At 40.0% G+C, this 27,432-nt stretch overlaps 1 protein-coding gene across 1 annotated transcript in view; it reads right to left on the bottom strand.

Moving 5' to 3' along the window:
* The window catches only part of LOC115791757 (unconventional myosin-XVIIIa-like), a 63,161-nt gene that overhangs the window by 12,114 nt on the left and 23,615 nt on the right, over positions 1-27,432 (bottom strand). Inside the window, exons 11-36 of the mRNA XM_030745989.1 lie at positions 27,238-27,382; positions 24,442-24,612; positions 23,488-23,578; positions 23,020-23,212; positions 20,546-20,632; positions 18,779-18,917; positions 16,958-17,117; positions 16,688-16,874; positions 15,847-16,072; positions 15,638-15,747; positions 14,522-14,587; positions 12,934-13,062; positions 8,857-9,000; positions 8,598-8,687; positions 8,308-8,427; positions 8,081-8,201; positions 6,714-6,841; positions 6,362-6,516; positions 5,495-5,618; positions 5,155-5,355; positions 4,890-5,000; positions 3,163-3,267; positions 2,853-2,999; positions 2,498-2,611; positions 1,415-1,531; positions 904-987 (exon numbers count right to left, since the gene is read on the bottom strand). Coding sequence (XP_030601849.1) covers positions 904-987; positions 1,415-1,531; positions 2,498-2,611; positions 2,853-2,999; positions 3,163-3,267; positions 4,890-5,000; positions 5,155-5,355; positions 5,495-5,618; positions 6,362-6,516; positions 6,714-6,841; positions 8,081-8,201; positions 8,308-8,427; positions 8,598-8,687; positions 8,857-9,000; positions 12,934-13,062; positions 14,522-14,587; positions 15,638-15,747; positions 15,847-16,072; positions 16,688-16,874; positions 16,958-17,117; positions 18,779-18,917; positions 20,546-20,632; positions 23,020-23,212; positions 23,488-23,578; positions 24,442-24,612; positions 27,238-27,382 — 3,465 coding nt within the window. The remainder of the gene's footprint in view (positions 1-903; positions 988-1,414; positions 1,532-2,497; positions 2,612-2,852; positions 3,000-3,162; positions 3,268-4,889; positions 5,001-5,154; positions 5,356-5,494; positions 5,619-6,361; positions 6,517-6,713; positions 6,842-8,080; positions 8,202-8,307; positions 8,428-8,597; positions 8,688-8,856; positions 9,001-12,933; positions 13,063-14,521; positions 14,588-15,637; positions 15,748-15,846; positions 16,073-16,687; positions 16,875-16,957; positions 17,118-18,778; positions 18,918-20,545; positions 20,633-23,019; positions 23,213-23,487; positions 23,579-24,441; positions 24,613-27,237; positions 27,383-27,432) is intronic.

The following is a 27,432-nucleotide window of genomic DNA, read 5'->3' as shown; positions in this document are numbered from 1 at the left end:
CAACAACAACAGCAGGATCTGACAATAGAAATATGCACAGTCTTAAAATATGTAATTATTTCAGAGTCACGTGTATTTTGGGTTTAGGACTATAAGCCAGTTTTGCTGGCATTGAGTAAGTCATATCAATAGTATTTGTATAAAATTTATATTTAATGGTAACCACATGCACAAGTTTGTAGCGAATGTTCATGTAGGTGCATTACAGTTCGTTGTTAGTGCTCTGGGTGACACAAAAGGCACAAATGAATGGCATAAGGCCGGCCGTTTCTACAAGGCAGTACTCTGACATTTCAAACACGACTGTGCGTGTCTGTGTCAGAGTAAAAAGGCACCTTCAGGGTTTTTCACCCAATCGGAATAATCATATGCATCATGCATAAAATGTCCAGTGCACAGTAACAAGGTTTTTGCTACTGTTATTACATTTTTTCAAATCAATACCTGACAATAACACACTATTTTCATACTTGTTTCCAATTGCCATCTTTTTATTAACCTGAGAATCTTCTACTTTAAAATCAAATAAGTTAAAACATTTAGACCAAAGCTGTTGGTTGAAGTTCGGGGATGATCGGTGAAAGGAATAGATTTAGTCCTTAATCTAAATAGTTATTCCATCTTGACTGGCTGCCAAATTTATCTGCACCACCTTCCTTTAAATACTATGAGAATCCTAAAAGGCAAAATTTGCTCCTTGACAGCAACTTTTGATTTCTACCATTTATATGTAAATTGCAATGCCTTTTTTAGAAGAAAGAAAGCTACCACATAAAAGGAGCATTTTTGGTCAAAATAATCAGAGAACACTGTGAAAAGCTGAAGCCTAATCAGGGAGAAGTGTTGAAGCAGCAGGCAGGCTCCTGGCAGGCAGCTGTACTGCTTTTGAATACTTCCTTTTACCTTTTCCTGGATCTCCTGCTTCTCCTTTGTGGCTTCTTCCAGCTGGGCCTGCAGGTCACTGATCTGGCTCAAGTCCCTGGCAGACTAGTACACACGCACACACGCACACACGCACACACGCACACACGCACGCACGCACGCACAGTCAGAGAATCCAGCATTTGTTAGTGTTCATGCATGTCTCAATTATCTGTAATATTACCTTCAATGCAAATGATTGATTAACATTATTTCCAAATCAAATAATGTGTACAACAGATTATGCCCCCTGATTTCAAATCACAGTGTTTAGCAGAGAATATCCAAAGTTCAAAGTCACTGTACTGCAGAAAAAGTGTTACTGTTTCAATAATAAGAGCAACTAAACTAACACAGGAAAAATCCACCAGTTTTGAGGACTAGCCTCGTCCTTTGCAGCAGATACTACTCAGAGTTCTCTAGCTGAACGGAAGACAATACACTACATTTTTTTGGCAATTAAACAGTTAAAGTGTTAGACAAGCAGGACTACTTGGGCTACTGCAGCCTTGTGTTTCTTCATCAGCTCATTCATGTCCTCCTGATCCTCCTCCATGCGTGACTGCAGGTCATTCTTCTCCCTTTGCAGACGGCTGACTTGCTCCTCCAACTAAGGCACAAACAGTGAGAGAAACACACATTTTAGCCTTGAATGACAGGATTTATTCATGAGCTATTGAATATGATAAATGGTCATTAGCTGGCCAGGCTGTGGCAGACCTGGAATCCCATCTAATAGCAATGAAACACAATCTGGACAGGGTTCTGGCTGGAAGATAAGACCAATTGGAGATAATCAATTGGCTCATTTAGGCAGGGAAAAGTGCAGCCAGTGCAGCATACTGGTGATGTCCCATTTAGAGTTCATCCTCTGTGATCAGGGGGGAGGCTCAGGCCCTCAATATGCATTCTCTAATCTTAGACATTTACAAGACCTTCCCTTGCCATAAATGCAGCAATTAACAAGCAAAGCACAGGCACATAGCGCTCTGTATCATCCCCAGAGAGACAAACATCCTCAGTCCATGAGTCTAAAATGTAGGCAGTACTCTCACGAGACAGCCATTAATGAGCAAACAAAAAAAACACATTCAACAAAGCTTATTTATCCATTAGAGCAAAATGTTGAAATCCGACATATGCCAAAGGGCATTTATTATTCTAATATTCCACCATGGCTTGATGATGTATGCATATTAATGTTTGAGCCTTGCTGTATTTTGAAGAGTGAAAATTTGATAGGCACCAGCCCTCAGTTAATTAAACATTGTTTGTTGTTTTGGGTTTAATTTGCTCATCAAAAGAAGGGTATAGAAACATTTATGCTAATGATTTCCCTCTTATCAAAAGTGAACATGAAAAAAGGTAAGTCTACTTCATTATCTATAAATGTGTGATACTGTGCACAATATTGATTGAGTTACAGATGCAAAAACATACAGCATTAGAGACATATGCACAACTTATTGGCATTCAAGCCTAGTCAAGTGGATAATTGGAACACAATTTGTGCGGTTCCACTCGACATCGCATGTTGCACCTTCAGGACATATTGTTAACAGATGTCAAAACTCACCGACATCTTAGCTTTGACCACATCCTCCATTTGGATATGCAAGTCCTCTATTTCAAGCTCCATGCCCTTTCGAGCCTTCACTGATGCAGCACAGGTGAACTCTGACTCCTCGAGCTGTGAGGAAACAGGGGGAAGAAGAGGTGTTGGGAATGATGTGAGAGAGAAACATTATTGAGGCCGAGTTCAAGGGTCTGGAATTTTTAAATTTTTGTGTTGATTTGTACATAATACACAGCTCAAAAGGCTGCTTTAAGCTCAAAAGGCATGCTTTTTGCTGTTGTATCAGTAAGCATATTACACAGCCATGCTATGTTGGGCTCAGGCGGAGCCCAGAATCTTCAACAAAGAGACATACTTGATTTTTGAGCTGAGCGATCTCCCTCTTGCTGGGGGCATTACTCTTTAGGTGGTCCAGCATAATCTGTGCATCAGCCAGAAGGACTTTAGTTCTCTTCAGGTCTTTCCTCAGCCTCTTCTCTGTCTCCACATCCTTCTGGCTCACCTGAATGACAAACCACTCCTTTACAGCCAGTATCGTTACTTTCCTCCTTCAAAACCTATAGCAACCCTCAAGACTCAAAAGGATTTTCTTTCCTATCAAAACAAGTGGCACAGACTAAATTGCAGACTTAACTGCACTGACAGGTTCAGAATAATGAAAGTACCTGGTCCTGAGCATTCAGCAGTTTGGACTCCATCTCTCTTCTCTCACGCAATACTTTTTGCTTGTCTTCATACTCCTCTTCCAGCTGTACCTCCATCTGTTTCAGCTGTAGGACACACAGAGCGCCAAGACGCACAAACACTGGATCAGTGATAAAGTCAGACATAACACACCATCGACCATCCTGTTAGACATGGCTGCTCTCAAAGACAAATGGATCCCTCACAGGCAGATCTGGTAGCCTTAAGAGAAATCAGAAAAAAATGCCTTATTATGTCATATTTGAGCTTTTTTTTTTAAATAAATATAGAAACACACAAATTCTTTGTGTACTCCAATTTCTATCTACCATATTTTCCGGACTAAGTCACACTTTTTTTCATAGTTTGGCCGGGGGTGCGACCTATACTGCGGAGCGACTTATATGAAATTATTAACACATTAACATAAATACTCAGACACTTGACATCTCCGTGAACAGCAGTCTTGCGTAACCTGTGGGAGCAGTGGATGGATGGATGGAGAGCACAGCTTCTCAGCAACCGGGAGAATGCGCCACCCAACTTTCCTGGAAGTCATGGATCAACAAAGCATGGGCTTCAGTGACAACCGAAACCCTCCTGTCAGGATTCAGAAAGGCCAGAATAATTGGAACTGCAACTGACGACGAGTCTGACGAAAGCGACACAGAAGAGGAAGCGGCGCTTCGTCTACGGAGTGTGCGGAGTTGTTTAGAAGTGACACTGAGGATGAAGAATTCAATGGATTGGTTTCGTAAACTTGTTAGGATGTTCTTTATGCTATGGTTATCTGAATAACTGTTAATGTTACGTTAACATACCAGACATGTACTCAGTTCGTAGTCTATGCGTCATGTAGCTGAATGAGTTACGTTAGCATACCGTAGGTGTAACCCTGTTTGGCCTGTTCTTTAATCCATTATTTTAAATTGCCTTTCAAGATAAAATGTCTGTTCTTGGTCTCGGATTTTATCAAATAAATTTCCCCCCAAAAATGCGACTTATAGTCCAGTGCGACTTTTATATGCTTTTTTTCTTCTTTATTATGCATTTTTTTGGCTGGTGCGACTTATACTCCGGAGCGACTTATAGTCCGAAAAATAAGTACTTAAAATGCTGTTTTAAAGAATGCAGTACATTTCCATACAAAAATGACTGCCTAGCGATTGTATGAACTCATTGCAGTTAACATTCACATCTATCCAGACTTTATAAGTCTTAAAAACAATTTGTTTTATCTTATTAGATAGTTGTACAAAAGTGTATCAAAATTACAGCAGCATTTTTTTAATTTGTTCAATTTAAAAATAAAAAAAAAAAAAGTGGATTTTAGACAAATTAAATGAATTGGTCACAGTGACCTTTGACAAAAAAAATTAACTGAAATGAAAATTTGTGTCAAGTTTCAATAAATTCCCTAAAAGCACTCAAGAGATACTGTGTCCGCAAATTGTTGGACAGACGGACCAAAAACCCAAAAGATACCTTTCCACAGCTATGACCGACAGGGAGGTATAAAACAAAACAGCGTGTGTACGTAGATAAACCAAAGAAAGCAATGAAATCAGGAGCTTAAAAACAATTCATTATGCAAATAGTTCAACCAACTTCAACACCTATTTGTCTGCAAAAAATGTACATTACTGAGTACTGCAGCACCCAGGACACGAATAAGAAAATTTAGCAAAAACACAATGAGTTTGGCTACCTTCTTACTGCAAGATCGCCTGATCTCCTCGACCTCTTCCTCCTTACTCTCAATCTCTTTAGAGTGGGTCTGCCGCTGCCTCGCCATCTCCATCTCAAGCCGCAGCTTAGCCTGAGAACATGGTAAGAACATACAAATGATAAAAAAATAAACTGTTTTGTGGAGTTTAGGATCATGTAGACATTTAAACTCAGTGTTGCAGTATATAAATGCAGTAATTAGCAACAAGAACTCCTCACTGTACCACGTTTATATCACCCTGTACCTGCTCAAGCATTTGGATAGTTCCAGCTTGTTCATCCAGCTCCTCCTCCTGGTCTTTCACCTTGGCCTCGAGGTCACGAAGCTGCTTCTTGACCTTGGCAAGCGAGGCCTCATCCTTAGACTCCTGGGAGGACAGATCCTGTAGCTCTGCCTCCAGTTGTTGCACCTTCACATTCATGGCACACAATTCCGTGTCCTTGTCCTGCAGGCAGACGGCACGCAGTAAAACACGCATCTGGACCAGCCCAGTTATCTCATATAGAGAGCAGAGACATCAGCCATGTTTCCCCCAAGAGAGGGCATTAGAGTACATGTGGAGTATGTAGTGTAGAGACGCTTACCTGCAGCTGCTGGCGGAGGTTAAACATCTCGCCAGTCATTATGTCTTTCTCTCGAGCCAGCTTCTCCCTCTGGCTCTTTTCCCTCTGTACCTCAGCCTGAGCCTGGTTCTGCTCCAGGTCAAATCTGGAACGAACACACACACACACACACACACACACGCTCAGAAAATGTTGATTTTACATAAACACAATGATAATGTAGCCTTATCAGTTGAATATCCTGATAGAAAAGATTTTTAATTACACAATACATTTTTAACAACAATACCTGTCGCTATTTCTAATGATTAAAAGTTTATTTTAAACTACAAACTAACAAAGCAGCTTAAAGAAAGATTTCTCAGATTTCTGCATCATTCACTTCTGCGCACAGCGTGTTACTCGGTGAATTTTACTTTGTTATACAGGAGGCACCAGGCTATCATCGGTTCTATTTTAGCCTCCACTTCTGTCCCCCTTTAATAGCCATCAATTTACCATTGGGTTGTAATAATGTGCAAAATGTTTTCTTCAATTGTCTAGGGCAGAAACACTTATGGTTAGTGAACTTAACAGCTAAGTGTTTCATGCTGTCAGCTTGTCGTAATTCTCTGTTTTTCTCTCTGAAGCGCAGCCGAAAATAATTTCACCCACAGAGCATCTTCAATTAGCCACAGGGGAGAGATCACATTCTGCCACAGTGATAGCTTCTCAAGTGCTTAAAGTCTTGAGTCATTTTCTCAGCTAATGCAATTCCACAGATTACAGAACATCTCAGTCACTGTTCAAATTAAAGAAAACTTTAGCATTAGGCGAGTAGACCATGCTGGTTAATCCAAAAAGAAAAGAGCTATATGCTGTCTGCAATGCATGCAGTTATAAACTGACTTCCTCTGCTTCTTCTCCAGATCATGGTTGCGGCTCTGTAGGCCCTCCAGATGAAGCTTGGTGTCCTGCAGCTCAGCAGTCAGTTTCTGGCACTTTTTCTTCAGCTGCTGCACAGAGCGCTGCAAATCCTCATTATCTGTCTGCAAATCAGCCAGCTGCAGCGCGCGCGCACACACACACACACACACACACACACACACACACACACACACACTTATGATTCTTTAATGACAATGCAACACACAGCATTACTATTCCATTTCTACAATTAAAAGATTATAAGTGTGAGACAAATTCAATTAGAATTTTTTATTTTTTTTTTAAATTTTAAGCTGTTTTCATTTGTTCTTGCCTTTCTCTCTAGATGTCTTTTGCTCTGCTGTTCTGTCTCCAGCTTGTCATCAAACTCCTGCTGGAGTTTCTTTTTGGTAAAGTCCATTTCACGAATGGCTCGGTTGTATTTTATCCGCCACTCTCCTCCTGGAGGAAAGACATGCAATTCAGAAAATATCCGTGTGACATTTGAACATTTCCTGCCTTTAATGCAGGTCTAGCCAGGTACACAGAGGAAGAGGCTTAAAATCACAGACATGATGGATGCGTGGGATTATGGAGTGCACTGTACTGGCTGCGATGATTATCACATTCAAAGACTGAAATAAAATAATCTTTCAGGAAATAAAACTTTGCTTAATCAGATGCTGACCTTACAAGGTCAAGGTATTCAGCAGGAAACTACAAAAAAGCCTTTGTGTTTTAATGCTAATTTTGAATAAACCTGAGGTGGGAATTCAGAGCACACCACAACAGTAGTTAGAGAAGGACATGTCTAAGTGGCACTTTCCACAGTTCTTAGGCGACCTTAATTCTGGGGCTGTCAGAGGCTATCAGAACTATAACGGCAGCCAGACAGACATTCGGGTTCAGGTTCATTTGCAAGCCTTATCATTTTTGAGGCCGTCCACTTCTCCTTCATATACCAACACAGATTCCTCCATCAGTGCTGCTCATTAGCATATATATAGCATAATGACAACTTGCAGGGCCACCAGCTCTGATCCCACCGATTACTTTCTCATTCATCTAAGAATTCTGATATGCTCTGTAATGGCTTGTCTGCTGAGGTGGGTTGAAGGAGGTGGGAACACAGGAATAAAAAAAAAGGACTCATGAACAATATGCTCTCAGCAGGCGCTCTCTTTCCCAGCAGGGGGAGACCAATCAGAAACAAGCATTAGTTGTATGCCTGGGAGCGGACATCCTAATCTTCTTGTGGTTAATCCTAAACTTGGAAAATATACTTAACAGTATTGTGCAAGATGTGGCCAAGTGTTACTGCCATGTTTCCCGCTGAAACAGTCGAACAAAGCCATTTATTCCTGCAGCTACAATTAGTATAAGGGAGATTTTTCAAACTGTGCACATAATGCTGGTTTGAGCGGTTCAGTAAATTATGCTTCTGACCTGAGCTGGCATGCCCATTAGGCAGGCTTAGGCAAGCTGCTGCAAGTGTCACAGGGTGCAATTAATTAGGGAATTTAAAACAAATGTTTAAAAAACACTGATGACCAAGACTGTTATTCAAAAGAGAGAAAAGTTACCCCCAAGTAACATGCTCAGAATTATCTTCAAATTTGAGCTTGCAATTTAATACATGTGGAGTCTGTGGTATCTGCTGTCATGCCCAAATGTTAGAGATCAGCTTCTGTCTCAACTAACCAGCATCGTTGTCATCATCATTGTCCATCTCCCCATTTAGCTCTGATGTTTTCAGCAGTCGTGCTTCCATCACCTCCATCTCCTGTGATTCTAACTGTTTCTTCATGGCGTCAAACTTCACCTGAAATACACAAAGTCAGAGCATGTCGGTCATAATAAACTGGAATTTTATAAATCATATAAATTTAAAGCATGTGTCTTTCACATATAGATTTATGTATATTTGCCTGTAGATCCTTCATATCCTTCTCCAAGCGTAATCTCTCTGAAGTCTCAGCCTCCAGCAATTGGGATGCTGACTCACTTGCACTTCTCTCATCAGCGAGCTCTGCCAGCAAGTCTGCAATCTGATCACAAACACATACACACAGGGTGTTATGCAAAGCTACAAACTACTGGCCACAGTCCCTGTGCAAGTGAGTGATCAAATCTTTAACTAAAATTAAAGAGTACAACTACACCATCAATTTCCAACACCATCCTCCCAGAATGCATTGCCATAGGCAGTGGGACCCACCCTGCTCTCCAATTGATCTGTATTGAGTCTCAGCTCATTTCGCTCTTTCTCCACTCTCTCGAGCTTCAATTTCTGCTGCTGAATCTCCTCCTGGAACACAGAATAGAGCTACTTTATCTATGTTACATGTTATGTTGCAGGTAAATGTCAACACTGATAACAGTAAGTAGCATACTACATAGACAAGGAATGCATTTAGAAAGTATATTAAATGTTTAAAGATTCTAGAGGTTGGGATGCATCACAAAAGTTTGCTCACGTCTTTATTCCGCATCTGTTCCTCTGTGAGCTGGACTTTAATGAGGGGCTGGACTGTGGTAAAGAGCTTCCACCATGGCCAGTCCTTCACGCCACGGTTCTTCGTGATGTTTTTTTGAATACACCGGATTGCTAAATCCTGAATCTAAACACACATATGGAGGGGTAGCCACCACAGAGAAACATGAGAGTAGGCAGTTGTTTGCACAACAAAGTACAAACACACTAAATCTCAATAGTGTGAAACTGATGTAATTACTGTATCTGTAAAAAAAAACTATCTGTAGAAGATGTCATATGACTAAGTCCTTAACAATCAAGATATCTTTACTGCAGCAGCAGATATATGGGACCAATAGTTTGAATACAGACAAGCTGTTTGCAAAGGTATCCCAGAGAGGCAATGTCCAGACATCTGTGGAACCAAACCATGAAGCCCGGATAATTTCAGATATTCACTGGAATAAAGGCTTTCCAAACTCTACTGAACAATATTTGAAAAGAACCACATTCTTCATTCTTCTGCTATATTGCATATGTATGGGCAAGCAGATATCCCAGGACTTGCCAACCTCCACTAGAGAGTTTCTGCAGAGTGTGTTCCAAGGCTGGAAGCTAATTTTTGATTAATTAAATCAAACATGTTGGCAGCTAATTCCAAGTATTACACGATTTCCATGCTGCTTATGCATGAGGCTCTCTAGCAGCAGCAGATTATGGGCAAACCCAATTAGAGCAACACAATTCTCAGCATCAGGTACATTTTGCCCTGAAGGTACTCTCTATGACCAATTAGGATTTGTCACACAGTGAAAGCCTTAACATGGAGTAAAATGTAGCAAATCTCTGACAGAAGAATTAAACAGGTCGCACTTGTCATATCTAGTCTATAATGAATAGGAAACAAACAAAAGATTATACAACATGAGCACCGTGGATAAATATTTTGGTATTCATCACATTAAGAAGGTGTGACAACTGTAAGACAGTTTGATGTGAATGAAAATTGGGAACCAAGGTTAACAAAAACAAAAAAAAAAAAGGTTTATTCTTTACCAAATATTCTACACATATAGATCAGGTTTTACTGTGTGTATGCATACTGGCACTATATAGACATACTGCATGTAGAGTATAATATATGACTGCAGCACTGCCTGATGTCACTTCATTTACAGCTTTAGCAAAGCATTATTTTTATAATGAAGCAATCTCATAAAGGACAGCAGCCCAAATTGAATCCATGGACTCTTGCATATGTTTGCCATACTGGTAGTTTCTATACTGTATGCCTTATCCATTTTTTAACCCTAAACTAAAACAAAGGTATATCTTACACCAATGCACTGCATACTGATACCTTTACAACTGCAAGTGTAAAGGTATCATCTGCTCTTTGATTCAGAACCATGGGACTGCATGTTTCAAATGAAAAAGATATTCTGTAGAATCCCCTGCCTGAGCTTATGTGTGCTGATTTCATGCAAATAATTCTAAAAACTACATTTGTAGGGTACCTGAAGGACAAAGCTCCCAATATGGCAAGTGCCTGCTGAGGCAAAATAGCAGACTTTTAAAATGTCAGGTTGTCCCCTTGAGGAGACAGTTGAAAGAAGGAGGGGGGGAGAGAAAAATTGTGGTTTTGTCATTTAATGTCACATGGGCTTGGCACAGCTTCACAAGGTTAACATGCCAGGGAATATCAATCAAGGAAACTTGTGACTTCCTGTCACATCCACATACATCAACCAGTAACTGTCTGAGAGCTTCACCAGAATTCACTTGCACTATTCCAGAGGTAAATTACCATCTACTGTACATACTAAGACTGGATACTTCAAACAGCGCAAGAGGCAATGAAGACCAGATCAATTTTCACAGAGGGATATCAGGGTAACAGCAAGGGTGCCCGTCGATGTTATTACACAGTGATTATTCTAAGATTCAACAACAACACACTCTGCAAATCTTCACAGTGAGAGAAAGAGAGATGGAAATTACTCAGTATTCGACACATCTCTGCATCCTCCCCAAGTCTGCAGTTGACTAATTGAATCAGGAAAAATATAAACAGAATGATAATCACGGGGAAAAGATGCCCTTCAGATAATTATTACAAGGAGAGACTGTATTTACCATGCATCCTACAGCTGTATATGAATACATTGTTGCTTAGGAAAAAAAGAAGAAAAAAACAAAACAAAAGGGGCAGCAAGGCCATTTTTAGGACATCATTTTGTTTCTGTTGTTTCCCCAGGCACATTTTTGTATCTCATGCTGCTGACTACAAAAACTGACCTAATATTATTAAAAACCTTTGGTATGTTTGACTAGTTTAGAAGTATTCAAAAAAAAAAAAAGAAAGAAAGAAAGAAAGAAAGAATTTCAATAACTACATAACTTCCATTCATTTATCATTTCACTTCTGGCAAATGTGGACTTTTTCAGTGCAAGTACAGAATACAGTAATAAGCCAGTTAACTTAGCTCAAAGGCTAGAAACAGAAGGAACTATCTAGCCTTGTCTGATAGTTTTAGAGGGGCTACTGTATATGACCACTTTAGTTTTAGAGGGCCCTTACATGAAAAGGCTGCATTTCTAACAGTCAGACTTTTGGTGCCCTTAGAGTCAGGCTTGCAGTTTGTCTTTGTTTTGAGTCCTTAATCTCTACCCAGGATGCTGCTGCTGTAACTCCATACTTTGCTTTGTATGCTTTGCTTTCCCTTGGAATAACTGAAATTCTTTTGAACTGAATCAAAATGAATTGGTTTGTGGGTATGAAAGTAATGTGTATTAGCATGTACACAGTTTAAATAAACCTCTGCAGCCCTAATTTGATGAGGGGCGTGTCATAACTGCATATTTAATGTTATCTTGCCAACCTAAGTTGAGTTTGAAATAAATACAATTGAGATCAAATAAAGCCTCATCTTTCTATTATAGATACATTTGCAGGAGGGAGGGTGCATAAGAGGGCAAAGGGAAAAATTGTTTCTTTGCTAATGGATTTTGTAATTGCACAGTTGCCTAGCAATTTTGAAAAGATCCTTGTTGTCAATTTTCTTCAATTTCTAGTGATTGTAAAGCACCAGGCTCACAGCCTGCTTTACTGTGTGAATAATCACTTCCAAAATTAACACAGAAAATGTATTGGTTCCAATGTTAGACCAACAAAGATTTATTTAATTCTTATAAAAAGAAAGAAAAAAAAAAAAAAAAAAAAAAAAAAACAGTACTACCAGATGATAGCTGAAGGACCAGATGTTTTAAAGATCATATTGAGTTAGCTCATTGCAAAGATGATAATTTAATAGTTTCACTGGCATCATATACAACCAAACAACATATCTGCTAACAGTATGTCATAGTGGATGGAGAGCAGTAATGTAATTCCATTTCTGCTGGTTCATCACAACCCAGCTGAAGTGGCACATTCACTTAAATAGTACAACGTAATAACAGACAGGGAGAAGTACTGCAGGGCTCTATATATCACAAGAGGACACATATGAGGTCCAGAGAGATAGATTCACACACATGCTGGTAGAAAAATGGAAGATGGATGGAATGGATGGGTATGAGAGTCAGCTGAATGTTTGATAAGGCTACAATTCAGGGGAGTGGACTGATAAAATGGCATAGAAATGGAAATGTCACAATCAAATATCGCCTTAGGAAAGCTGATTGGATGGATTACAAGGAGGTATGGGCTACAGCCAATAGGCTCAGAGAACCTATTTGCAATTAGCTGAAGATTTACAGCAGAACTGGTTACATATACCAGAAGAACGGAACAAACTAGGCTCTAAGATTGGCTCTCAGTTCTGAAGTGCAGTCATCTACTTAACCTATTTCATTTTAACCAACACTGATGAATGAATGAATAAATACATTAACAGTTTGTTGTAATTACAGTTTAATTAAAGTGAATTCATTTGAGTTTCTCCCTTTCAAATGATGATGATGTAGGTCAAACATGTCACAGATATGCTTCTGTTAAGATCAATATAACATTAGTATTTTCAGCCTACACTAACTTTGGACTCAACCTTTCATTTCAGTGTGGAATCGTGCATACCTTTCTCTTCTTGAAGGCTTGCCGTGCCAGGTAACCTCTGCAGGCAGCTTGGAAGAGGGTTAGATTACGCTTGGTCTGCTCATCCCTCTGTTCCTCCAGCTTAGCCAAGGTTCCAGCTCTGAAGAACAACTATGGCAAGAAACAATTATGCACAGATGCTTATTAGCAAAGGGTAAAATAGTTCAGACAATTTAATGGTTATTTTAGCCATTATGAGATTTAGAGGCCCTGCTTTCATGTCAAACCCAGCAGCACAGTTAAAACAGAGGGGAGTTAAAGGGTAAATAAATGCACCGAAGCAACTAATCAATAAGAAACAGTGTAATCCACAGTCAAGTGAGTCTTATCTAAGTGAGAACCCAGGTGATCAAGTTATCTCGAACAATCATCCGTGTCTGTTTCTAATCTAGGGCAAAGCTAAAACACAGGTAAGCAGCCAAAGGAAAGCAGATTATGTCATGGCCTGTTTATACTCAAAAAGGATTTGGTACTATGATACATTTCAGATATGATGGCAGGAAGCTATTAAAATGGAAAGGATGACCTCACACACACAAAATGTTTCTCCACCCGAGGTCTCTCTACAAAAGCTTCGGTGCTTTTTAATTTCCCAAATCCATATGTGATCGGTTAACAAAGCAAAAGCTGGAAATCAAGCAGTTTTAGCAATCAAATCTGTAAATCAGCAGCTTACATGCAAATGGCAGCAGTGAATATTACTTAAAATAATCAGGCTGAAATAGAAATCAGTTTTTCCTTTACATTTCTTTTCATCAATGCATACAGGTGCCACGTAGCAGCTATGCTGCTTTCAGGCATGTGGCTATTTCTAATGGCAGATTTCATCCTGTCAAGAGCGTCTCATTCACCGCTCTTAGTTGGGCTGGTGTAATTGGCATGCAAGTGAGTCAGGTTGCTAAGATGCCAGTGGAATGCTTTGTGAATGGCCAACTGTGCATGTCTACTTCTGAGCCCATTTCACACTCCAAACTGTGGCACCATGTGAAGCCGCCTCCAAACCATTCTTTTGTCATGTGTTTTTAAAAAAAGGTCTCGCACACTGTATAATATCTGGGAGCATGAGTCCCACTCTTTTGTACATTACTGTTTGATTTCCTTTTTGGCTGATGGCTACTTTCCAGCTGATAGGATTAGACATCACTTTTTAAGCAGTGTTTACTGCGTTCATCACACAAAAGTTCTGGTGAAAAACAAAGATGGCCATAATTGTCAGATTTGCTCTATTGACCTGCAAAGACTGCGATAATTATAGTGATATAAATGGGCAAGGTAGCCATATGCCTCTTGGGTAACCACTGGCTAAATAACTAGAAGAAGGGACAAGGCTTGGCAATGCGCCAAAGAAAGGACAGCAAACAAACTCAAAGAGGGACAGGTGTACTGAAAGACATACATCCCCAGACAGCAAGTGTCATATTATATATAAAAACATTTTTTTAAAAAGGAAGAGTTGTGTACTGCTGCTCTGTGCTGAGGGGGGAAAAAAAGACACTGACAGAAATTCATAGCAAAAGTTTATTCAATATATTTTTTGTTCATCTGTTTGCGATGTGTTGGCATTACTCACCCTGCTCAGACCCATGTGGTAGCTGCTCTTCTCCAAATCCAAGGACTCCAATAGCTCCTCTACAGCCTGGATAAAGGCACACATGCACGCAAATACACACTCATTTAGTCTTTCAAAAGGTGGATCCAGTGACCCCACAACACTTCAGCAGTTTACAGTTCCCCTATATCTGTCATGTTTCATCACTACAGTTCAGTTTTTCCTCTTCTCTCACATCCATCTCATTCTGGATATTATTTTTTTTTTTTTGAACTACGTCAGGAGGCAAAAGGAAAAGTTTAGCTCCTCAGAACTTCAACAAACCAATTACAACTTGTCCCCTAAAATCCACCTGCTCCTAGCCTATTCATCATGACCCCCTGTTTTTCCTGACCTAGTTGCAGCGCTGAACACACACATCCTATGCAGAGTTACACCAAAGCAAAGACTGGAGCCTCTCTTTTTTCCTGACTCCCTGTCCAGCGTGTGTATACTGTCGGCGTATTGTTGTCTCAGCCTCTTCTCTCTACTCGAGACTCCACTTTGAAAGACCACATCTAGATTACACCAGGAGAGGTTTGCCACAAATACTGAGGGGCTTTTGTTTGTCAGTGTTTCCACAGAAACTCAGCTCCAATACACCGACACAGGGGAAAGGAGTTATATTTCTCCTTACCCACATTCTCTACCTTGCTTTCTGATTTCTCTGTAGAAACAAATTTCTGTATTTTTCTCCACTGCCCTTCAATTCAGGTTCCTTTCATAGTCCTTAATAATGAAACTCAAGCCACCCAAAATTATTATAAATAAATTTCAATTAAAAGCAACAAAGTACTACTGTCACAGCAGGATAGCCACGACATTTAGAAGAATAGCTGTTTGCACTTTTGTTAGCAGTAAAGCACTTTCTAAGCCACGATATTGATCAGCGTGTTTCACGGGCATTACAGTGATGAAGTTAAGTTGATTGGGTCTTTCCTATAGCTCTGATGAAGGTTTATGTCTCTGTCAGTGGGCTGCTGACATCAGGCTGTTGAGAACAGGTCATGAAACTGTCTCTTCACAGCATCAATCTTCACTGTGCTTGGCTACCGGCACAGCTGTACATTTTACTCCCTCTCTCAGTGACTGACTTACTCTCTTCTCGTCCTTCACGATATAATTTCTTCCGTGCTTCTTGGTGAGATGTGGTGCCAGCACATCAAAGCGCCGTCGAAACTCAGAGAACACCATGTGATCAGGGTAACCTGTGAAAGTCAGTATTGAATAACATTTAATCTGACTTTTTTTTTTTTTTTAAATACACATGGACAAGGGGGTATGTGTCTTTTTTTTTTTAACCTCACCTTGTCTGTAAATTCGTAGAGCATCAAGTAGCTTAGATCCACGTATCTGAGCGCGGAGCAAGGCTACATCTAGCTGCATTAAACTAGGATCTCCACTCTCCCCTTGAGCCTCACATTCCACTCCTTTGAACAGAGATCCACTCAGCGCCTTGAGGGCATCCGCCTTGGGCAATATGCAGTGAACAAACTGAATCCTGGACCTCCGCACCATGTCAAGGAGAGCATCCTGAAACAGACAGAACAGGATTAAGGAGCCTGGTGGGAACAAGTCAAGAGTTAATGCAGTGTCTTCTAATGATGCACAAGTTAAGGTTTTTAGTTTTTCCAACTATTGTTGAGAAATATGTCCATCTAGAAAGTAGCAGCAGCAGTAGCAGAAGTAGCTTTCGGCTGCTCCCTTTTTTTGGTTTATTTATTAAAATATATAAATAAAATACTGGATGCCCTTCCTAACAACCCCAGGATCAAACCAGGGATCTTTTGCTTCTTAGGCAAGAGTGTAAACCTACTCTATGGAGTCACTAAAGTAATTATTATTAATGAGTCTCCTTCGGCATAATCTGGAGATGAACGTCTTTTTGAAGCAGCAAGTTTGGAAACATAAGCAGCTGCATAGCTGATTTCTCCAGCAACAGGCTTAATGTCATTTTCACTGCCGTCATCTGTAAGACCTAGGGTGGTGTCAAAAATAAATTTACAGCTTTTCGTATTAACAATAGCCTATCTGTTATATCGTTGTGCCCCATGGTTCTCCGCATCCCCAAATAGCTCACTGCTATGGAGTTAACTGTGAGCAAACACAAAGTTTGACTGGCTGATTTCTTTCACCCTCTGCTCTCACCACTTGAAGCTTTATCTGAATGCACAAGGACTTCTTCTTGATAGCAGCTACTCCTGTGATGAAAGACTTCCTCATGCTAGTAGCCCGCCGCAAAGACAGTTGGGAAACCCCTTCAAGGCCAGCAATGGACCCGGACAAAACAGTGGCTCCGCCTGCTCGGCTCATTAGCAATGAGCTGATGATCTTTCTACAAGAGATGCAGTGTGTGAAGTTTTATATTTCAAGCCTGCAACACCAATGAATGACAACTCCTTTACATGTGATACTTACTTCTGCGAGTCCTGTAGGAGGCACGCAGCATTGGTAGAGGCAGGATTCTGCTTGGCATAGTTGAGCCATCCACGTGTATCATACTCCACCCAGTCGGTTCCATGGCTGTGGCCCAGCAGGAAATGATGGTCTTTTTCACTCTTCAGCAGGAAAGTGTGACCTAATGTAAATGGGGGATTCAGTGTAAAGCGATATACGTATAAATATACATATGCAGAGAGATGATTTAAAAAAAAAAAAAACAACATCATGGATGTCTGTTTGAAGAGTTTGACAAAGCAAGCAGATTCATCATGTCCTAATTAGTGTGGTGTGTGCCTGTCACAAACCTGCATACATTTTACAAACATAATGACAAACAATCTGTTCCTGCTTAATTTTTAATGGGCCGCATTCAAGTGTAGTTTTAGTGTGAAATGTTTAGATCCAACTGTTTAGATGTTTAATGTTTAGATATTGTACTTTCACAGACAGTCTAACAGTCTGCCACAAGCAAGATGTAGTAGACCATCAAAGAGATATGGCTGATAAACAGCTGAGTGGCTCCATAGAGAAGTGGTTTACACATTCGCCTAACAAGGGAAAGATCCCTGGTTTGATCCCGGGAGGAGACACAAATCCCCCTGGGGGTGTCAGGAAGGGCATCCGGTGTAAAAAAAAAAAAATCTGCCAAATCAAACATGCGGAGCTAACTGCTGTGGTGACCCCTTGTGAATAATGGAGCAGCTCAAAGTAGCTTTAATGAGAATTCACCAGCTGTTGTTTTGGAGCATAAAATGACACTTTGCGCATTATTTTCTAGCTCTATCAGGGAAATTTTGAAAAGCTGCAACTTCAGTTCTTCTTGTTAGAGAGGTGCCAACAAAACATACAAATGGGATATAAGTGATTATTCTGCAGTATTATAACAACTGGTCAAGAGATATGGTGATTTGGAAACTATATATTATAATGTAATGAGCCCAGTTCCACTCACATTAAGCAGTGTAAAAAAAAAAACAAAAAAAAAAAAACCTGGTGGCGTCAGATGGACTGGACCATAATGTCCCAGAGGTGTTTTATTGGATTTGGTCGGGTGAGCATGGGGGGCCAGTCGGTGTTATCAATTCCTTCATCCTCGAGGAACTGCCTGTATACTCTCGCCTGCATACGCTGCACCAGCGTAGGCAGTGCTCATCCTGTTCCTCCTTGCACAAAGAAGCAGATACCGGTCCTGCTAATGGGTTACGGACCTTCTACAGATTCGTCCAGCTCTCCTAGAGTAGCTAGCTATCTCCTGGAATCTCCTCCATGCTCTTGAGACTGTGCTGGGAGACACAGCAAACCTTCTGGCAATGGCACGTATTGATGCACCATCCTGGAGGAGTTGGGACTACCTGTACAATCTCTGTAGGGTCCAAGTACCACGTCATGCTACCAGCAGTGACACAGACCCTAGTTAAATGCAAAACTAGTGAAAAAAACAGTCAGAAATTAGGAGGAGGAATGTCAGTGTCCTCCACCAGTAAAACCACTCCTGTTTTGGGGGTTGTCTCATTGTTGCCCCTCTAGTGCCCCTGTTGTTAATTTCATTAACAGCAAAGCAGCTGGAACTGATTAACAACCCGCTCTGCTACTTACTGACCAGATCAATATCCCAGAAGTTTAATTGACTTGATGCTGAACTCTGATTAAAAATTGTTCCTTTAATCTTTTTGAGCTGTGTATAATGTCAGTAAACTTGTTTGTTTACTTACTTAAAATATGAGCATTTTCTGTTCATATCTGAATACACAATTATTTGTATTAGGGTGACCTTAAGTGTGTTTGTCTTCTCCTTGCCTTTACTCTCGCCCTCAGCAGGTCCGTAGTAGCTAAACAGGCGTCCCAGCAGCGTTTCCTCTGATCCCCCAGGCTGCAGTGCCTCCTCCTCCATCAACCACAACAGGCCCCGGGCCTCATCTGTTCGTCCTGTTCGTACCTATACACGCGCACACACACACACACACACACACACACACACACACACACACACACCCCAAATGTTCCATTTTACCTTCCTGACCCTCTCTACCTCACAAAAGATTTTACCAACACTATGCAAAACATGAGTAATAAAAAACCTTTTTACAGTGGCATTTAAATCATTGATGAATCAGAATATATTTAAGCCTTTATTATCCACCTACTAGACACTAAATAAAGCTGTAATTAATAATTGGTTCCGAAAAATATCCTTCAAAAGGTTGGTGCCGTCCCCTGTTATTAGTGTTTATTTAAATATAAGCCGTCCTAAATGTCAACAAAAGCATTTTGCTCCATGTTCCTGGTCTAAGCACAGTATAACAGATTTTATTAACAGTGGAAATTTAAGTTTCAAAAGCATTTGTGGTCCCAGCGTACTTTCAGCAGTTTGCTGCAGTAATACCGTCACAGTTGTAACTTTTTCCACACAATTAGAATAGAAACAATGAATGTAAAGTGTATAAGGAGAGAAGAATTTAAAAGTAATACAATTAGTAACACAATTAGACTGAGCACAGAGAACAAAACAAGAGAATCATCAGAACTGAAGATCACTGAAAAGAAAAATAACTGTCTTCTTTGTGATACCCTCTGAATGCATCTGACTATACTTGGCAAGATAACACAATTAGGTTAATGAAGAGTTTCAGAAGAGTCATGGCCTGAATGACTCACTTTTAAGTCAAAGACTTTGAGCATAATCCCCTGTTGTCCAAGCTCAAGAGAAAACAAATCTCCACATTAAGGTAGCCAGCTTGGTTAACATAGCTACTGTCTAAACCCACCCTGGGAATCCTGACTTAAGAACCAAATCCACAAAACCAAAAAAAAAATGCTTTAGCAGCCATCAGGAAGTTGCACTGGAGACATCCTTATCAGCAGTGCACACTACACTGACTGCAAATACAAAACAGGTTATCAGTTTGGAGAAGACATATGACAACTATGAAGCTTGCAATGAATCAAGCATTAAAGCTGTTTGTGATAACAGATGTCTGAGCTACAACAGGAAAAAATATATATCTGTGAGGGGGGGGGGATCTTTGATCAAAATGTCTTTGCACTCTAAACAGCACAGATCTTTATAGCCGACTTTAGAAATGACTTTGAAGAATCTGTGTTATTTTTACCCTTCGGTTTTTAGTGTGATGTACTACAGTTCACTGCTTTTGATGACATTCCCATTAGAGTGGGGACCCTTTAAAAAGTAAAGCACTCAAACCAAACACATTGGAATTACAGCAAAGTGATCTATGGACTCTCTAAACTCTGCCATTTCTGTTTCCATGGTGCAGATCATAGGCTGGAAAGGCCAAACATTGATTTTCTTTCTTGAAGTCAATTCTCTAACCTTTTTTTCTCTTGCTCCTACCCTCTCTTTCTGCTCTCTGCCAAACAAGTCTAGCATAGACAAGTCTTCTGATACTTAAAGATGATATTCTTTTTCTTTTTTTTTTACATTAACATCGGAAAATGAAAGACACTTCATGATACTAAAACCAAGGGGTGGGTGAGGGGGATTTTGCAAGACAGAAGTGTGACAACAAAATGAAGACAACAGGGAATAAAAAAAGACAAACTTACCAGTGCTTGACTCGAGGGCTGGTCTACCACTGCCACAGACAGAGACGTGCTGGTTTCTGTGTCATCCAAGGAAAGTTCTATGTTTTCCTGGAGCAAGACAGATTGGCAAAATAATGACCTGCGATGTTATAAAATAAAAAAATAATTCATTAACTTTTAAAAAGAAGAAAAATTGTGACTGATGTTTTCTAAAATAAATAAATAAATAAAAAATAAAACAGCTTAATTTTTTTTTGGGGGGGGGGGGGGGGCTCAAGTTGCTAGGAGTTACCATTCTAGGCACTTTGGAGCTCGCTGTCATAGACAAATACTGTATGTTTGTGCAAGAATAGATCGACATTCATGAAAAGTAGAGACGTTTGTGTTTCCCTGACTGAAGCGCGTACAGTTCCTCTGAGAGAGCCACGCCTCCAAAACGATCCTGATTATAAGAATGTTTAAAATGTCCATTAATAAAGGATTAATAATCACAGGCCTTTCTCAAGCAAAATAGTAAACATTACGGGGAAAAGAAAAATATATTATACAGTATACTGTTACTCAGTTACTTAATGTAAACAACAGTAAGTAATTTTTGTTTTTTAAGTTTTGAATTATTAATCTGATAAAAGACTGAAGATAGCAGAAATTTTTAATGGAAACAGTGGTACAGTGGTTAGCACTGTTGCCTCACAGCAGGAAGGTCCTGCGCTCAAACCTGTTAGCCAGCTGGGGCCTTCTGGTGTGGGTTCTCTCTGGGTACTCTGGCTTCAGCCCACAGTCTAAGGCATGCATGTTTGGTGCACTGGTAAACTGGCCATAGGTTTTGAGAACGTGTACTTGTCTATTCCTCTGTGTTAACCCTGTGAAAAACTGTCCAGGCTGTACCCTGCTTTTTAGCCTATGGCAGCTGGGACAGGCTCTGGCAGCCTCAGTTGAATAAGCAAATTTATAATAAAAAAAAAAAAACACTTCCAAAATTTAAACATATGATAGGCCAGCTACAACTACTTCAATTTGGGTTGTTTGTTTATTTAAAAAAAAAAGGATAATTACATTATTATTTAACCAATACAGATTTGGTACTGTTTGGTTGTACTTCAACATCCTGGTTCCTTTTCATAAAATAAGATAAATACTTTATCCCATATCTCAGACTGTATTTTATTATGGGGGTGGCCCTTGTGCCAACAGAAAGTGTTGAAAGCATTTTGTAGTGAAGATGGAGGGAAAAAACAAAACTCTGACATTCTCAATGTAAGAAAAACAACAAGCCACAATACGTCTGTTATAATAACATCTAAAACAGAGTCATCTGGCATATAATGTGACTGTTTTTCCTATAGGTAAACAGAAATGCTAAAAGGTTTGATTACTGCTGCACATGATAAAAATGATCTGAGGTAAAGCTGAAATTAATATACTAAATTACTTTTATCAGAGCAAAGCACTCAAGTAACAGCGCACGGTGACAGAGTGCACAGTGCTCTGGAAAGGATGGAAAATGCTGGCATGCTAATAATGTGGCCATGACAGATGCCAGCGTTCGAGCTGACTGTCTATGTGAAGTCTCCCCAATGATTTTTGTTCTCTGCTGTGGAGAGTCCATATACAGAGGAAATATACTCACACACCAAAAAAAAAAAAAAAAAAAACCCTACCCAAAAAGCTGCAGCACCCAACAGCAATTTATTCAAAAATATAAGGCATGCCTGTTGTGTGTATCACAGTTTAACCCGCCTGCCTGTCGCTGTCATTGTTAAGACTGTGTGCTGTTTTAAATGAGTTTGACCCAGTTTACAATGACAGTTTCACAGGTTCTTATATTTTCAAGATGTACTGACAAGAGAGAATTACACTACACACATTTATGCAATACTTCATCTCACTCCGATTCCTTTTCTGCCATGCAAAGGGTGTGGGTGGGAAATCCCAGGATCCTTTTTCAGACTATTTGAAGTAATATGATCAGGATGTCTGGGTAACTTCAGTGTGCCATCAGGTGAGTTTTTAAATAAGAACATTTCTACGATTAGCTGGGACATATCTGTAAGTAATGATAGAAAACTTTCTATTTTTCCTCAAATACACTAAATCCTCTGGGATCATTGCACCCAGTTATGATGGTCCAGTCCTGCTAGACAGAACGTTAAAGAGGACAGAAGTAGAAGGGTTCTTTAGGGTACACCACCACTGCTGTGCAGCTGGGCGTTTCACCCACAGGCAGCTGTGAGTGACTTTACTTTGATCTTGGCAGAAGCGGTGAAGACTGGCATCACTAATGAGAAGGTCTAACACATGAACTACTTTGGCTTGTCACAGCTTGTGACAGGTGGAACAGATAGTGTATCTGATGTGTGTACACATCCTCTATTGGAGTTGATATATCTGAGAGAAAGGACCAGACAAGGGGAGAGAAAGGGTAGGAGAAAGGCAGAAACAATGAGAATGAGGCTGTTTGTATGCACAGTGCATAATACTTTACATGGCATTACCTCTTTGTATCTCTCCAGCTCCTGAACAAAAGTACGCTGGTAGAAGAGGGTCTGCAGACGCTCTTGAGTGTAGTTGTGGCATAGGTCCTCAAAGGTTGCACCACATTCGCGTTTACCCAGCCTTGGGTTTTGAAAGCCTGGTGTGTCCACAATGATCAGAGAGCACAGGGAGTGCTGGCTGGATTTCAGAGCCCTTAAGCAAACAGGGCAAACACACATACACATGTAACAGTAGCAGTGCTTGATTATTTTTTACTGAATAACCCCTTTATTTAACCTCATCTCACACCACTGCATTCCTAACCAAAATTAAAAACAGTCGAATACTCTGAAACCATTCAGCCATTCTTGTTTAAACTCAAATGATGGCATAATAAGGCATATACATTGTTGTGTTGTATAATGGTTCATCACAAACATGACAAATGTAAAGCAGCATCAGTAAAACACTGGACAAGAAATACTGACCGATTTACTAAAGAAATGACGACAGTGAAGAGTTCAGAGTAAAGCCCAGATGCCATGGCTTCTAAACACTCAATGGCTGTGGCTTTGGATCCTGGTATGAGAAGCACAGAGTCAGAACAATTCCCCAAAAGCCACATCACAACATCTCCATCGGCAAATAACACAAAAACCGCCTGAATTATGAGAAGGAATCTCAATATTCTGAACTGTAAAAGCTTTACTGAAACTACGGTCACAGCATTTGATTCTAAAAAGAAACTAAATTACTCTGATATTCAACCACATTATGCTCAGAGGTAGAAGGTATCTAAAATGTCTAGCAAAGTGTCTCTCTGAAGCAGTGTCATTTAGGGATCAGGTGTTTTGGAACTGGTCAAATCAAACTGTGCATACTCATGTCTGTGCCTAGGGGCAATGGCCACCTGTTAAGCTTTCATAATTCATTATACTAGCACACAAGTGAGTTTATGTTACGTGGGCGACATTTACATGTGCGCGCGCACACACACACACATCAATGACTATACACTCATGAATGAGGAGAGATGCAGGGAAGGAGAAACGGAGGTCATTTCTGTCCTACCCTACTGTGAAAGACCTTTAACTGAGTCGTCATGCCCTTCAGAATGTATTGCAGTCTTGATGAACCAACGTGTGTGAAAAATCAATGTGAGGTAATTATGATTTCAGGGACAATGAATGAAGAGTGGATCCAAAACTGCTTGTCCCAACACATTAGGTGTACCTATCTGTCAATAGCCATTGTAAAGCTGCGGTATTCATTACTAAGATAAGCTTTACTTTCTCTCTCACACACATTTTTCGCCTCAAGTGATGAGCAGCAGCATATCTGTAAATAGAGTGAGAGTGACAAAAAAAAAAAAGGTAGGGGGAGGAGGGACTGTGAAGAATAAAGAAAAAGAAATATGGTGGTAAATGTGGTCTGTGGAGTACCTGCATCTGCTGTGCCATTTTCGTCAGAAGCCTGCCGAATGGTGCTGGCTCTGGGCAGGGTGCCCTTGGCCTGGTGCTTGAAGATGGAAGAGGAGAGCTCCTCCAGGGTGCAGCCCAGCAGGTAGGCTGCCTTCTGGGCCCACTCATGACGTGCAAATTGTTTCCTGCCAGCTGAGACACGTGCATGAAAACCTCCATTAGCCCTTCTGCCAACTATTGCAGGCACATGGTGGCTTTGTGACAATACCGTCTCTGACAGGGTAGGATTATGTGTCTGGTCGAACTGACACTGACACAGCTGATGAAAACATGCACTAAAAGCATGTTCAAAAATGGTGGTAGCTTGACTATATTTAACTACTGTTAAAAACACAGCCACTAGCATCTATAAGTAAAAGCTTCTATTGTTTAATGCTGAAAATACGTCTGTTAAATTTAAATTAAAACTTCGCCTTTTATCTTCATGAGAATGAAAGCAAAATTTATCATTAGGGGACATAATTTATTTACATAAAGCCTGCTGTTGGGAAAACCAAGTTTCCCTTTATCTAGCAGCTGAGTGATGGTAACATACAGATACGAGTGCCAACTTCAGTTTTAATCCACCATGAAGCAGTATCTTCTAAGACTTAAGAGAGAAACTGCAGGATTTCACACAAAGTAGTGGGCTCTATCTGTCTCATCAGTACTGCAGAAGCCTTGCATACTTCTCTTATTGATAAGGGTGGTTATAAAGGCAAGCAATGGCATTTAAATATTTGCTTTGATAGATATTGAGCACCACAATTATTTAAATTACACTGAAACATTAAAAAATGCAAAGTGGGTTTACCAACATAAATGAACAATGCTGAATCAAACAGTAAGGGACTGAGCGACTCAAAGATAACTAAAAAAAATACATACGTATGTACAACATTTCTTCTTAAGCACCCAGATACGGTGTGTCAACTCTCTTTCTGTCTACACTTGTTTGATATAATTCACTACAGAATATTACAGAGAAAAGCAAGTTCATTTCAGGTGGTCCTTTAATTAGGTTTTAGAGATCACTGCTGCCCTCTTGTGTTCCAGAGCTGCACTGCCAATGAATTTATTCTATAACCTGTTTATTATTCCACTTGATAACCAATACACAAAGTAGGCCCTTGTGACAAAAGGGCTATTTAATGGTCTAGAGTACTGCCATCAACTAATATTGGCATACACAAGGGAGACAAAATCAAACTGTCATCAGCAGCTTACAATTCCAACCCTTTAACTTGCTTCTTCATAACAATGACTTTTGAAAAAAAGGACAGCAATCAAATAGAAGGTCACCAAGTAATTTACAGATCAGAAAGTTGTTAAGAGTTTGTATTCTCAGTGACAGACAGTATTTATTGATTTTTTTAACTATTCCCTGCTTTATACTGCCATCAAAAAATATTGGGAGCCAGCTGGAGGGGATCACTGCAAATTATTTGGCAAGCTAACTGGCAATTACAGACAGCCACTGAAGAGTGAATAAACATTTAAAAAAAAATAAAATTCAGCACCACTACCACATTTTCTTGTAGATTCTTGGTTGCACATTATTCTGCTATTCAGTATTTAATTCAAATGCACTGCAACAGCAATTAAATCCTTAATTTGACAGCTTCTCATTTGCTCGTCTGTGTAAATATGCCCACATAAACTCGGCTAAAAGTAAAACCAAGAAAATTCCAAGTACCAAAAGGTCAACACGAAATATAAACACTTAAATCTGTGTTTTGAAAGGACTTAAACAGTTAATTCTATCCTTTCAAGCCCAATGGCCTTCCATACTAACACACACACACAGACACACAGATGATTAACGCACCCAAAATAAAAATCTTTGTAGCTGCTTTAGCTTTTACAAATGGCAGCTATCTAATTTTAAAATGAAAGTCAAATGTTGATAAGAGGCTGCTGTATTATGTTAAAAGAATCTGTTACATTAGGTTTCATCATACAAACAGCCTTAGACAGAAACAAGTTCCTGCGTTCATGAGCACCGCTGTTCCCATTAGTCCTGTAATGCATGTTTATGACAAAATAAATGTCTGTCAAGAATCAGATGAAGGTTTTTCTGTTCTTCAGCTGCAACACTGTTTCCAAGCAATTAGATTCAAGAAGTTTGCCATTAGTTTCAGTTGCTCAAGCACAAACAGTGCTCCGTTTATTTAATATGTTCATGCAGTAAGGAGTAATAAGGTAAATCTGACAGGGGTTCAGATCTAATAAAAAATACAATGTATCACTTTACCGGCAGCCACATATTATAAAGGCAGAAACAATTCTGTAGCAAAAAAGTCTTGAATGATTTCAGTTCTCCTCGCCCTCTCTACCCCCCGCCCCCGCCACGCTCCCTCCACTCCCATGCAGATGAGCTAAAGTATAAAGTTTTCTGTAATGACCTACATTTTTATGTTGAGCTGCAGATCAGTAGAGCCTAACAACCTGTGCAACCAGCTGTGCACTGTATACTTTTAAAGTACAAATGTATTATTCAGTTATTGGGATTACATGTGATTGCATCACACAGATCATGTTACCAACAGGGAAATAACGCTGGCTTGATATCTGTTAGGTTACATCAAGTGTTATAAAAACAGTTTGGGCTAACAAAGGTAATTATGTCATAATTATCTTCCATTGTGTGATTGAGTGTGAGTGTACAAATGACAAATGACATTTTCCTTCGTTACTGCGACCTGTTCTATAACAGTAGGACAAACATCCACTCCAATAGGTGAGGCAGTTGCGCAGGTGTGCATTCAATAATCTTACCCTTAGTAGCTCCTGCAGCCCCAAGGTGGTAGATGGCCCCAAGGATGAGCCAGAGGGCCCTCTGCTCATCAGCACTGATCCCCAGAACTTTCATGGCTGCTTGCAGTTTGGAAAACTGCTGGGAGGCCCGCTGTTTATCCTCTGCCTGGCAGATTCATACAGAAATGCTTCAGCTTTAAGTAAACTTTTTTTCCC

Source organism: Archocentrus centrarchus, chromosome 14, assembly GCF_007364275.1.
Source record: "Archocentrus centrarchus isolate MPI-CPG fArcCen1 chromosome 14, fArcCen1, whole genome shotgun sequence".
NCBI classification, from domain to species: Eukaryota; Metazoa; Chordata; class Actinopteri; order Cichliformes; family Cichlidae; genus Archocentrus; species Archocentrus centrarchus.
The sequence above is the reverse complement of the archived record's forward strand: the minus strand, read 5'-3'. Positions and strand labels throughout refer to the sequence as shown.